At 35.3% G+C, this 12246-nt stretch overlaps 1 protein-coding gene across 10 annotated transcripts in view; it reads left to right on the top strand.

Moving 5' to 3' along the window:
* The window catches only part of VPS13D (vacuolar protein sorting 13 homolog D), a 119011-nt gene that overhangs the window by 52625 nt on the left and 54140 nt on the right, over positions 1 to 12246 (top strand). For all 10 annotated transcript variants that reach the window (XR_003254875.1, XR_003254877.1, XR_003254876.1 and 7 more), the window contains 13 exons: positions 249 to 459; positions 1604 to 1851; positions 2528 to 2719; positions 3107 to 3233; positions 4218 to 4360; positions 4747 to 4877; positions 5451 to 5626; positions 5754 to 5877; positions 6859 to 7094; positions 7869 to 7977; positions 9166 to 9329; positions 9975 to 10083; positions 12008 to 12187. Coding sequence is in view for 7 of the 10 variants with exons in the window: in XM_026074096.1 (XP_025929881.1) it covers positions 249 to 459; positions 1604 to 1851; positions 2528 to 2719; positions 3107 to 3233; positions 4218 to 4360; positions 4747 to 4877; positions 5451 to 5626; positions 5754 to 5877; positions 6859 to 7094; positions 7869 to 7977; positions 9166 to 9329; positions 9975 to 10083; positions 12008 to 12187 (2150 nt within the window). In the remaining 3 variants the exon portion in view is untranslated. The remainder of the gene's footprint in view (positions 1 to 248; positions 460 to 1603; positions 1852 to 2527; positions 2720 to 3106; positions 3234 to 4217; positions 4361 to 4746; positions 4878 to 5450; positions 5627 to 5753; positions 5878 to 6858; positions 7095 to 7868; positions 7978 to 9165; positions 9330 to 9974; positions 10084 to 12007; positions 12188 to 12246) is intronic.

Genomic DNA, 12246 nt, shown 5'->3' with positions numbered 1-12246 from the left:
AATAAAATTTGAACTCCAGCAAATTTTTAGTTTGTTTTCAGTTTCAGATTTACACCCCTACCAGATCTTTAATAGGACTTGAAACAATGGGTTGGTGTTTGAAACATATATAAAGTAGCTAGTGTTTTACTATAAAATTAAATTTGTTGCTTTGAAGTTTTAGGACATGTATTATCTGAAAATTTTACGCTTCTTTTCAGCAAAGGACCTGGTTTGATGTGTGTATTTTGTCTTCTGTTTGGTTGCAGAACCTGTAGTTCTTCCAGCGGTTATGCCAGGAGATTCCTTTGCTGTTCCATTACATCTTACATCTTGGCGTTTGCAAGCCAGGCCAAAAGGAATGGGAGTCTTTTTCTGTAARGCTCCAATTCATTGGACTAATGTTCAGAAGACAGCAGAAGTATGTAGCAGTAAGCGAGAGTGTCATTCAATGGAGTCTGAAAATAGCCGATTTTTCAGGTAATTAAGACCTAATTATTTTTCTGTAAACTGTGCTTTCCATTTCTGATATGAAAATAAATAATAGAAAATAAAATATTTAGAGATAAAAGCTTCAAAACTTTAATGGGTGCTCTGCTTGGTCACTTAAGGATAATAAGAAATCATTGAAATGTAACTGCTATATTTCTGTGGTGCTCCTTGAAGCGCATTTGACAGTACCTAATAGCAAATGTACAAGAATACAGAGTAAACATACTGCTAATATTTCATATAAAAAAGAAAATTTTAGAAAGTAGAATGTGAACTTGTGTTATCTAGGCAGTCTAACTGAGAATAATGGGTGGTTCCTCACAGCCCATTCACAGTATTCATGCTACGTCCTGAATATTCTGTGCTCTATTCTAAGCCCAAAAGTGTTGTGGCGTAATGAGGACTTAATGCAATTTTAAAGTTGTCTGATATGATGGATTTAGGGATACTACCAACTTAGGAAATATTAGTTTGGACATTACAGCAGTTGTTTCAGATATTGCTGTGTGTCAATTTTATAGTTCTTTTCATAATATGCTATTTCTGAGGGTATCACTGGGGCATATTTAACAAGTTATTTGAAATGAAGGTTTATTTCTTGAATTTTTTGCTTTCAATTATGAAAAGCTGAATTGTCTGGTGGCCAAAACCAGGATATGTGTTGGGAAGTAGGACACATTCAGTAGTTACTTCAAAGAACATGACTATAATTTACTTTGATAGTTAAAAATCTACTTTTAGCGATAGTTGATAACATGTTACTGTGAATTTGTAAAAGCAAGTTTTACGGTTGGGAATCAATAAAAGCAATTTACTGACCCTGAACAGAGTGAGAGAGAGCTTTTGAGTGACTAAATGAATTCTTGAATTAAAATCAGGATAATGCTGAAGTTTTCTTATTGTTATGCTGTTATCAGAAAGGCATTACAAATACAAAATACCTTGTAATCAAGGTCTAAACCCATTGTGTGGAGAACAGTTATAAATGCTGTTCTTATCAGTCCTCTTGAAGCTGCAGCATGGTATGAGGCTTAGTACAATACACAGAGGCAAAGTTCAGTTATTCTGTTGAGTTCATTGACGTGGGATTTTTTCATTTTTTTTTTTTTAATATATCTGTCTGTCTTCACAGGTTTTGTGTGGCCATAAAGAAAGAGAATTATCCAGATTACATGCCCTCCAACATATTTTCTGACAGTGCTAAACAGATTTTCAGACAGCCTGGGCATACTATTTATCTCTTGCCAACTGTGGTAATCTGTAACTTGCTACCTTGTGAACTTGAGTTTTATGTTAAAGGGATGCCAATTAATGGGACACTAAAACCTGGCAAGGAGGCAGCATTGCACACAGCTGATACATCTCAGAACCTTGAGCTTGGTAAGGTACTTTTATAGGTATCGCTCTCTGCTCCTGCTGGAGGAGCATCTCAAAATAACTATTTTCTTATAGAGGGAAATATGATACAAGAAAGAGAAAATAAAAAATTGAAAGTGTTATATGATGACTTCATTGGGTAGCAGTGCAACCAGTTCATTTGGTTGCATAGTTAATAATGAAATGCATACATTAAAAAAAAAAAAAAAAAAAAGTCAATATTCTCACCCTTCCCCCAGATCTGTCATCTGCCTTGCTCTGTTTCTTATTGGGCTCTCTCCCACTCTCCTGAGAGTGGGAATAGTGGAGATTGGAAAGAATAGTGATAAAGAGGGGAAAAAAAAAAAAAAGAAAAAAAAGAAAAAGTCTCAAATGTTTGGGTACTGCTATTATTTTTTTTTTTCTGACAGAAAATGCTGGTGTTGTAGCTACGAAATTTCTTTTTTTTCAACCCTGGCTGGACTTCTGAGGCCAAAGGCAATAATTACTCCTAAGTAGAGTTCCTTTACAAACCTTTTTTGCTGCTTGTGGCTTAAATTGAGGTGTTTCTTAATGATGTCAGAGATTACTCTACTGAGTAGATTTAAAAGTTAAGCCAGGCAAGCTGTATGAAATACTTCAGAAAGACCAAGCTGTATACTGATCAGAAGCCAATGTTTCTGTGTGTTCTTTTTTTTAGGGGTATTGCTAGAGAACTTTCCAATCTGCAAAGAGTTGTTGATTCCTCCTGGGACACAAAATTATATGGTACGGATGCGATTGTATGATGTCAACAAACGACTGCTAAATTTGACCATAAGGATTGTATGTCGAGCTGAAGGGTCTCTAAAAATATTCATTTCAGCACCATATTGGTTAATCAACAAAACAGGTAAATTTACAGTATTTTCTTTTATAACTGTAATGCTGAACTTGGAAATGAAGATTTCATTTAGTATTTTGATTTGTTTTCTAGCCAAATGGAGCTTTAAAACACCACTGAAGAGGAATAAAAGTTGCAAGAAACATTTTTACAATGCCAGTAGCTATTTTTTTAATGAATGTTATAACAGATAACTTAGATATTTCAATTGCTATATTGCAGGCTTTTAAACTTAAGCTAATTAATAGCCTTTATCACTTTAAATAAATCAAAATAGATTAGATAACTTAAAAATGTGGTTTTCTTTAATTTGAAGTAGCTTTTACAGTTCCCATTTTAGATTTGTGTGAAGTTTAAGTGTAGTTTGACATTTTGTTTTCTTGTGTTTGCTTAAAGGCTTACCACTTATCTTCAGACAAGATAATGCAAAAACAGATGCTGCAGGTCAGTTTGAGGAGCACGAGCTTGCTAGAAGCCTCAGCGCACTTCTGTTCTGTTATGCTGATAAAGAACAGCCAAACTTGTAAGTAACATTGACAGAAGAGCAGAGGGGGGGAACCTTACAAAGTATGAAAGTAATTGGCAGAAGATCAGGTGCTGATATTTCAGTATGAATATCATGTAGGAAAAACCTTTCCCTCTTAAGATGACCTGCTAAGTAACTAAGTTTGTAAATATTGAAATGATTGTATTGGATATTTAGACATTTGCTGCTGAAAACTGTTTGGTTGGCCAATATGTTGTGTCTGCAGGCTGCTTTGATTTTATTGTACATGTTTTGAACTCCTGCTTCTTTTTCCAAAAATCCAAAGCCTCTGTGAAGAAATTTACAACATTTCATAAATCCCTTTGATTCAACTGAGATAAAAAAAAAAAAAAAAAAAAGGCAACCCCCTCCCCCCCAAAAAAAACAAAAAAGGCATCCCAATCCTGAACGTTACAGGAGAGGTAGTAGCAGTCACACAGTAGAAAGTCCATGTGCAGGAGAACTCTTGTGATTCTGATGTAAAAGGAAATGCCAGGATTTTGGAAAGCAAGGTTTCAGATATGTTAACTAGCATCAAGGAGGAAACTTACTTTTTCCAATTTACCCAGACAAAGTTTAAAAAAAAAAATTTTTTTAAACCAAAATACATGTGGCTAAAATCTTCTGAGATTTTTGCTAAAATGGAAAATGCACCTATTAAATTTATCACAGAACTTTATTCCAAATTTTATTTAAAAAAAAAAAAAAAGTCTGCAAACCACAAGTATCCAATTTTTCACTTGACACAGTCACTGAATCACCAATATGTTAAAAGGGTTCAGGAACCCCTAAGAAAAATACAGCGTAAATGCCGAATGAATAACTGAAGAGGAGATTTGTCATGGCTTTTAGTATTTTTTTTTTATATTAATACACAGGTGTTCTTTTTAGATCTATGCATGTTTTTTATTATTAGCATTATGTTGATAGCCGATCCTTCATTTAAATCAGTAAATTGTTGCGTTTTCTTCTTGCCCTTAGTTGTACGATGCGGGTTGGAAAAGGAATTCATCCTGAAGGCATGCCTGGCTGGTGCCAGGGGTTCTCCCTGGATGGCGGTAGTGGTGTAAGAGCCCTTAAAGTGATCCAACATGGAAACAGACCAGGCCTCATTTATAACATTGGTATGTGCTGATGGGAATGTTAAAGAAATACAGTAAAACTTGTCAGTGACACTAGAAACAGAAAAATTACAGAAAGGAAACATGTTGTTTAAAGTTTTTTGAGGATCCAGAGGAAARTGTTAAACAAAGTAGAATGCTAAGTGTACTAGGTAGTATTCTAACTTTTAAGTCTTTATTTCAAATTTCAATAGCTTAAAAATAAGTATTGAATTACTTTTTTTGCATTTCATCATTGTTTAAAATAATATATTTCTAAGTATATGCAAGGGGTATGACAAAGTGCATTTTAGGAACCCATTAAAAAGAAAACTGTGAAATGTATTTTGACAGATATGTTTTGCTTTCTCTTGTAAATAACAGCTTTATTTTAAACTTTTTATCGCTAGGTATTGATGTTAAAAAAGGCAGAGGCCGTTATATTGATACTTGCATGGTAACATTTGCACCCCGTTACCTATTAGATAACAAATCAACGTACAAGCTTGCCTTTGTTCAGCGGGAATTTGCCAGAGGTCAGGTAAGACGATTCCTTTCTGTCAAGGAATTGTGTGTGTGTGTGTGTGTGTGTGCGCGCGCACGCTTGTGTGCATGCGCACATTTTCTTTTCAGCATACTCTCCTTGTGCAAAAGAGTAATGACATGGGGGAAGTTGATTCTGAAGTCTTCTGAACAAATATTTTGCATTTGTATTTATTTATTTATTTATTTTCCTTTGGCCACCTCGATGAGGTTTTTTTTTGTTTGTTTGTTTTTTAAAGGAGACTAATATCTAAAAGACATGAATGTGGAACACCTGCTATTCTTTTTCCTGTTTTGTGGTGCTTGGTTCATGTTTTTATTTCTGTCCAAGACAAGGGAGCGTTAGTGTTGCTACAGCACATATGGTTAGTCACAGCATTTTTCTAACCAACAAGAATACAAAGATTATACTTTAAACTATTGTTGGTTGGTTATGAGAATCTTTCTCAGTATTCTAACTACCAGTATTCACCTAACAATAATTGCTATGTTCATGTTTAACAGGTATATAGGTTAATACTGCATCTTTAACATTTAAAAGGTGTATTTATTTACCAATTTCTGTTACTAGGGGACTTCCAATCCTGATGGCTATATCTCCACACTTCCTGGTTCCAGCGTTGTATTCCACTGGCCACGTAATGATTATGATCAACTACTATGTGTGCGACTAATGGATGTTCCAAACTGCATTTGGTCTGGGGGCTTTGAAGTCAACAAAAATAACTCATTCCATATTAATATGAGGTAGTTACTGCATGTAAATTTTCTGTAACATATTTCCATTCTCTAATATAAACAGCTGTTTAACACTTAAGACTGCAGCAATTCAAATCAGAAGCCTACCTCTCTTGTACTTGTTTTTCTTGTTCAGAGACACCTCGGGAAAATGTTACTTCTTACGAGTAGAAATTACTCTTCGAGGAGCTACCTATCGCATTGCATTTAGTGACACGGATCAGTTACCACCACCTTTCCGCATAGACAATTTTTCCAAGGTAAAGACCAAAAAAAATGAAACTCTTTTGTCCTTTTTTAAAAAAGAAAAATAGCAGTTCTGTGTTTAAGATAGAGGAGAGGAGCTGACTAGTTTGCATAGTGAAATAAAGCAAAAATATCTGTAGCAAAAAGTATTTGTATATAATAATTGTTTTATGTAATTGTATATAATATTTTTTTTTAGTTTTAGTACAAATTAGTGTTATTGAACTACTTCATCTTGTTCCAATAATAGTGCTTAAATTGTGGCTTTCATCAGCGAATCAAAAGTCTTACAAGGAAGAATATCATTAGTGATGAGAAAACTGTGATGGGATGGTAGTTTGTAATGTCTTCTATGTGATGTCCAGTGTATGAATAACCTGCAAAAAGAATTTTGGCTACTACTGCCGCTTCCTTTTTGTCTGTCTTCGGGCTTATTTTCTAAAACATACATATGCCTTGCTTTCTTCCTCTCGTTTCAGACACCTTGCTTCCTTGGTGTCTAAAACAGGAGGCATTAGTGAATCAGAAATAACAAACATGAGAAATGAGAAAGCAAGTTCCATGCTAGTGATTATGAAAGTCAGAGATCTTACTTTGCATGTTTTATAGTAACTTACAGACTGGCTTGTGGTCAGAACAGGAGACTGAGTTCTTAAGACTGTTTTTTCTTATTCTGGATTTTGATACTGAGTTGTTAAATGAAACCAGGCAAGTCTCCTAATCTTGATTAGGAAGGTTGGAGATGCTACCATGGGCCTGAAGACATTTTGAACGCTGGATAATGGATAAAAACAAAAGTGGTACTCCTGGTCACTCTCAGACTATTTTTAATTGGGACCTGAATGAAAGAAAGTGCTCATGAAACTATCGGGGGGAAAAAGTGAGGTGGACGCACTTTAGTCATTACCTGCTGAAAAGTGAGCAAATGATAGCAAAAAATCTTACTGATTAAGAATTTCTATATGAAATTAAATCCTCTTTCATAACTATTACAGGTGCCAATTGTTTTTAATCAGCATGGTGTTGTTGAGCCAAGGCTATATACGGAAGTGAAGCCCCTGACCTCTCTGGATTATGCGTGGGATGAACCTATTCTACCACCTTTTATAATGCTGACAGTTAAAGGGGCAGGCTCCTCAGAAATCATCTGTAGCATGAATGACTTTCAAGATAGCAAACAGCTTTATTATGAAAACTTCATTTATATTGCTGCTACATATACCTTCTCGGGGTAATTCCTTATATATTGCATTAAAATATTTTGAATGTTCATGGTGTTCTCTAGGCTATAAGTTATTACTCTCTTAACATTTGCCATTTTGCACCTTTTGTAAGTATTTCAGATGCAGCTAAACTTTTGCCAACCTGTAGCTAGCAGAAGGAATGCCAAAATTCAGAAGAAGAATCTGGGAGTCACTAAGTTGTATATCTTGTCTTGTTTGGTGGTTGTACCTTTTTAGCTTTGTAGGAGCAGCCTATCATTGTTCATTTTCTCACACAGTGAAAAAGATTTAACACATGGTGTCTGCTGTGACCCCAGTGACCTTTAGAAGAGCAAGGATACTAAGGGGCTCGTTTTGGAACTTGATTTCATTTGGTGGCTTAAGAGCCCTATCCTACAGGACAACTATTGCTTATGTGATCTACCTGTGATTTTTCAGCTTGCACTAGTTTATATGCTAGTGAAAACCAGTTGCAAAAAAGATCAATTATATGCTTTATTCTTTTCCTCAATATAAGGTAGAAAACTTTCTTCTGAATTCATATGATTTGGCCATTAAGTTTCTGCTAGCAGTGAGAAATCAAGCTCTTTTTAAAAGTGTACTTAAATGGACAGCTTACACCAGTAATTCCAGAAATAACAAAGGAAAGCACTATACATGATTGTCTGATTTGACTATAATGCAAGGATAAGCTTCCTTGGTTGGTTTTTGATACAAGTCTAATTTGGTCTACAGAAGAAGCAGCTGCTCTGAATAAACATGATGTTTTCTTGATGTTCTAGTTTACAGGAAACAACCGTAAGACCAGTTGCTTCAAATAAGGATGCTGCGTATGCAGAGCTTGTCCTTGATGTTTCTCCAAAGACACAACGAGTTGTACTGAAAAAGAAGGTACCAATCTGAATGTGCTGGAAAAAGGAAAAAGAGGGGAAAAAATTTTTTTTCATGGTAACTTTTAAGGATAGAGATTGGAGATAAGAATGCATTGAAAGGGACAAGTTATTAGCAGTTCAGGTTTCTTGAATTACAGTGGTGATTCATATAAACTTGAGCGTTCTTGCACCATTATTACTCAAGAGATCGATTCAGGGAAAGGTTTGGTTGCCTTTGACCCAGTAAAGTAGAAGATGTTACAACAACAGAACAGTGTAAGAGAAAGAATGGAGCCAACAGTAAACAAATATTTGTGAATACTAGAATGTACAGTCTGTAATGAAGTGGAAAAAGGAAATTGAGGAAAGTCAGTGAAGAATTATGTTAGGCTATCTGTATGCAATGTAGGAATGATAGTTTGCGTAGGAAGCAATTGAATATCAATAGTAAGAAAATTACAGCATTTCCTCAATGGCGTAAGGGAAAGGATGATGGTGAAAGGTCAGATTGGAAAATGAAATAGATAGCCAGATGTTTAAATTCAGGTTTTCAGATGCCTATTTTTTACTTGAAAAAAGGCTGGAGGAAAAGAGTACACTGGAAAGTCAAATAAGGAAGGGTGGAGCAAAAGAAGTGGTAGAATATCAAGGGAATGTTTAAGGGACAAAAGTAGGATTCTTCTTGTGAAGAAAAGTTGAGTACTTTTCATAAATTGCGAAGAGAAGGAGACGTGAAAGTGGCTTCCAGGGTAAGGGTGAGAGAAATGAGAATTGTAATAAAAGCAGTGGGAAACATTGTAGATACCTCTAGGACAGATAACCAAGTGTGGTAATCCATGATGGAGGTTCTAATGAAGTYACAAGTTGCGGCACGCTTCCTTTTTGGTTTCATTGTACGCTAAGTCTTTATTTCCGGAGCTGTTAAGAAATGCAAACTGTATTTAAATACTGTTGAGATTAAAAAAAAAAATTTAATTCAATTCCAATATCAAATGAATACACATCTTACATATTAGTACTGTTGGATGTAGAGCTATATTAACAAGCTATTTTTATGAGCAAGCTTCCAGTTCAGTGCTATGAAGTTAAATGTATATACAAGTCATTCCAAGGATTATAATTTAAAGCATCTGATGGCAAAACAGAACAGAAATATTTGCTCTGTACTGCTTTGTAATCATTTAAATATTGAATTTTTATGCAACAGGAGCCAGGAAAACGATCCCAACTTTGGAGAATGACTGGTACAGGAATGCTTTGCCATGAAGGTTCTTCAGTTCCTCATAATCCCCATAAACCTTCTTCTCCTCGGTCTGTGGACTCTTCTATGATTTTAGATATTGCAGGTCTGGCAGCTGTCACAGATAACAGGTATGGCACACGGGGTTTATGATTAAACTAATGTAGATCCCAATCATCTGAATAAGTTGTAATATCTGTACAGTGTTCCAGTAATTAAACAGCTGTGGATATTTAAAATCCCAGTATTAGGCGAATGGGTGACTTTAGCAATACAGCTATGAAATACGACTATATCTTTAGTGTACTGGTAAATCACCTAGCAAGTTCTGAGATAATTCCTTTGGTCTCAGAACAATGACTTGTGAGCAAGTGTCAACCATCAAAAGTGTTTTGAAGCAGTGTCAGCAAATATGCCAATTACTGTATGGGTTGATAGTCTAAATGATTCCCAAATAATTTTGAAGCATCTCTGAAAGCATACTTAACACAATGTTCTCTGAATAAAGAAAGAAATTACTCCAAAGGCATGTGAAAGAGCTAGATCTTATCTATCTTCATGAGCAGATCTTCTGATCACTTTTGTGACTCAGGAATATATTTTAAAGCGTAACTAATGTATTTATTTTCAGCAGCAGGTTTTTAAAACAGCACTTCAGAATTGAGATTATGGAAACAAGATTGAACAAAATTAGAGCAGGTGTTTTTAATTAACGCTTCAGAAGAGCAGAACTGAGGGGTTAGAAGCCTCTGGTTCATGGTGTGCTTTTGTTTCAGGTATGAGCCCCTGATGCTGAGAAAGCCTGATCGACGGCGCAGTACTACCCAGACATGGAGTTTTCGTGATGGGAAGTTGACCTGTGGTATTCATGGACTTGTTGTACAGGTTATATTTTGAATTTGTTTTGACCTGTTGTTGAGATAAATGGTTGAGTCATTTGGGCTTAGTATTACAGTGAGTAATAAGCTTTGAGGCCAAAGTTCAGGATACAGAAGAGACCAGACTTGCAGAAACAGCTTAATGTGTTTTAAATTGTTGTTCAAGTGTTCTTATCAATTACAAATAATTAAACATCTTGCACTATTAATTTGAAAGTAAAGCATTAGAAAATTAATGATATATCACTGCTGAAAATAAGCAGCATAATGATAAATAGGCACTCGATATTTGCACATATACCCAAATTTGAAAATGCTGCGGAGTGCCTGCTAGTATCACTGGTGARAGGCAGACTTGCCTATACCTAGCACTTCTCAGAATCATGGCTCTAAGATTTTAATAATGAGATATTTAAAAGTAGTTTGAACTGTTTGCTCTTTCTTTGTGTTCCAGGAAACTCTGGCATGCAAACAGCTAACATTTGCATACTACTTGATAGTTCTGCCTGCTGATACTAGAATTTGTAGGCACAGAAACCTGGATTGCTCTTGGGAATCCTAGCATTAAATGTCAAAGAATGATGTTTTTATTTTTAACGTGTTTCCACCATATTGATCTATTGTTTGCAAACAAGAGTTGATTAAGTTATCCTACACAGGTGTATTGCTTGTTGAAAGAGCAAAATGTGTTTACTATTTTTCATAATAAAACATTACAAATAATATGCAAGCTATGCAATGAAAGTCAGCCCTAATTCAGTGAAAAGAGGTACTCCCATAGTAAATACGTTAGATCCGTGATGAAAGATTGTCTGTTATGTGAACTATGACTCTGGAATAGATTTCTAAGTTACAATATAGCAATATCACTTTGCAAATTCTGTCGATAGGACAAGATCTATCAGACCTCTTTTTTTTCTTGTTCCCAAATTCCTTTTAATTTGTTGGGGTTTTTTCCAAAATGCATGCTCAGATATTTATTCATTTTAAAGCAGCAAAGCAGCAACAGAAAAGCAGCAGCTCAGTCATGTTGCTCACTGTGTAATGACTGAACAGTATGTGCATGCTCTGAAAGTGGAAATATCCTGGCGATAACAATTTTTAAGTTTCAAATATTCATTCTGATGTAACCAAAGAAGTAAAAGTATGGAAAATACCCTTAAGGTTTCATAATATCTTTTTTAAGGCTGTATTTTTAGTTATGTTCTGATTAATGAATGTGGTAGTCATAAAAGATGGTTCCAGCCTCCAGAATAGGTACAGGAAGGACAGCAGCAATGTAGTCATGCTACCTATGCCACCTTTGATGTGTTTCAATTCTGATACCAAGAAATAATTCTAGAGATGAATATTTGAGTTAGTTCCATGGTATTGTGGTTTGATCATTTTTGTGGTCAAATTACTGTTGCTTAGTAAGTCACTGCTTGTCAGTTTGAAGCAACCAAAAAGCCCTGCATCCCAGTGCTAATAAGTTGTTACTGAGAAGAGTCAGTAAGGGTTTACATTCTCATCTTATTTGCAAATCCAGAGTTCATCTTTTATGAAGCTTTCTATCGTTTTGAAGAACTTCTCAGGAAGAACTGCCAGTGTTTGATCACAATGTGATAGTCTCAGTTTCTAAACACGCAGGAGGAATAGTTAATTACTGATCTTTGCTATTTCTTCTAGCTTCCCAGCTTATTAAAGATGAGTGACCAGAAGCTTTAGTAATATCAAGTAAAACTGCTGCCATTCTTCTCTTAGTTCTGAAAAGTTGGAAATGTGTAATTACCCTCACTGGAAGACTGCTCATATCAGTTATTAACTTTCTTCTCCAACTGTGTAAGAAGGACAGAAACATAAAATACACTTTTAAATCAATGTATTTAAATATAGTTATCTGAACCCTTCACCTATCAGTTTTTTTTCTTTATTCTTATTTCTTTCTCCAGGCAAAAGGAGGAATACGAGGTCTTTATGATGGAGCAGAAGTTGTTCTTGGTCCTGATACTTCTCTTGAACTTTTGGGGCCAGTTCCACCTGAACAGCAGTTCATAAACCAGAAGATGAGGCCTGGGTCAGGGGTCCTAGCTGTTAGAGTCATTCCAGATGGACCAACTCGAGTTCTACAGGTGAAGGTCCTTCATTAACTGGAATCTAGTTTCATTATTTGGAATATCTTTCTCCATAT

This window comes from Apteryx rowi, unplaced genomic scaffold (genome assembly GCF_003343035.1).
Source record: "Apteryx rowi isolate R43461 unplaced genomic scaffold, aptRow1 scaffold_38, whole genome shotgun sequence".
NCBI classification, from domain to species: domain Eukaryota; kingdom Metazoa; phylum Chordata; class Aves; order Apterygiformes; family Apterygidae; genus Apteryx; species Apteryx rowi.
This window is presented reverse-complemented; position numbering and strand designations above follow the sequence as displayed.